The sequence below is a fragment of the Microtus ochrogaster genome, linkage group LG8, assembly GCF_000317375.1.
Source record: "Microtus ochrogaster isolate Prairie Vole_2 linkage group LG8, MicOch1.0, whole genome shotgun sequence".
Lineage (NCBI taxonomy): Eukaryota > Metazoa > Chordata > Mammalia > Rodentia > Cricetidae > Microtus > Microtus ochrogaster.
The window spans coordinates 26392944-26394455 of NC_022033.1; the positions used below are offsets into that span (position 1 = coordinate 26392944).

A 1512-nucleotide genomic window follows, 5' to 3' on the forward strand; every position below is an offset into this window, starting at 1 on the left:
GGTTTCTTCGTAGCTTTTGGTTCCTGTCCTGGAACTAGCTCTTGTAGACCAGGCTGGTCTTGAACTCACAGAGATCTTCCTGCCTCTACCTCCCGAGTACTGGGGTTAAAGGCGTGCGCCACCACCGCTCGGCTGGACTAGTGTTTTTGAACAGAACGTTCTTGATTGTGCAGCAGCCTCCCTTCATAAAGTCTGTGCTGATCTCTTAGTGCCTTTTGTGACTTGCAATCATGTATCAATCTTATTAACATGGGGCCTGAGTTTTAGACTGATTAGTTTGGGACATTTATTTCAGGTCATTTTATGCATGGAACTCTGGCTTATTACTGGAATCTTCGTGTCTGGTTTCACCTTTCAGGGAAGAAGGCTGAGCTTAAAATTAAGTATTTGTTCAGATTTGCTCTGGGCAACCTTGGGAACTGCACGCCTTCACTTTGATGGTCCTCCTAATAGGAGCCTTCTCTCTTTGATTTCATGTTGTAGAAGATGGCAGTGAACGTGTACTCGACGTCAGTCACCAGTGATAACCTAAGTCGACATGACATGCTGGCCTGGATCAATGAATCTCTGCAGTTGAATCTGACAAAGATAGAACAATTGTGCTCAGGTAAGAGGAATCCACTAGACACGCCCCGCCCCCCCCCCTTTATTTTATTTTTTTGGCTTTTTAAGACAATGTTTCCTTGTGTAGCCTTGGCTCGTCTGGAACTTTAGACCAGGCTGTCGTTGAATTCAAAGGTCCACCTGCTTCTGCCTCCTAAGTGCTGAGATTAAAGATTGCACCGCCATACTTGACTCACTAGACCACCCTTTAAAAGCACATGTGGCCTTAGGGTTTGTACTGGCCTCTCTATATAGAGCCACAGAGAGATTATAGTTTCTTTCAGCTTTATCCATGCTGAGTACTGGGAGGGGTGGCTGAGTCAATAGAATACTTGCCTGGCATTTCACAGAGCACTGAGTTTGATTGCCAAGGAGTATGTATAAATGCCTATGGAGACCAAGACATCAGTGTCTTGTCTGTTGCTCTCTACATTAATTGCCTAGAGACAGCTCTGTCACTGAACTAGAGGACTGGAAGCAGAAGCTTGCTATTTTGGCTAGGCTTTCAGTCCAGAGTAGGCTGACTAGTGAGATATTGAGATCTACCTGTCTACCCTCCAGTGCTGGGATTGTAGGTATACACACCATGCCTGGCTCTTTGCATGGGTTTTGGGATTCAAACCTAGATATTCTCCATTGTGCTTGTAGAGCAAGTGCTCTTACCCACTGAGCCATCTCCTCAGCCTTGCATGTCAGGGCTGTAAAACTGGATCTTCCTAGTTAGTGGATGATTTCAAGAATATATATACCAGAGCTGGGTGTGATGGTACATGTTTTTAATCCCAGCATGTGGGAGGCAGAGGCCTCTGATTTTGAGGCCAGTCTAGTCTACATAGTCTACGTAGCAAGTACCAGACCCACTAAGGCTACATGGTGAAACCCTTTCTCAAAAGCAACAGCCCAGCCGGG

General features: G+C 45.8%; 1 protein-coding gene across 2 annotated transcripts in view; it reads left to right on the forward strand.

Moving 5' to 3' along the window:
• Mapre1 (microtubule associated protein RP/EB family member 1) overlaps positions 1-1512 on the forward strand; it is a 26824-nt gene that overhangs the window by 4665 nt on the left and 20647 nt on the right. For both annotated transcript variants that reach the window (XM_005363237.1, XM_013352252.2), the window contains exon 2: positions 484-607. In XM_005363237.1, coding sequence (XP_005363294.1) covers positions 487-607 — 121 coding nt within the window. In that variant the 5' untranslated portion in view covers positions 484-486. The remainder of the gene's footprint in view (positions 1-483; positions 608-1512) is intronic.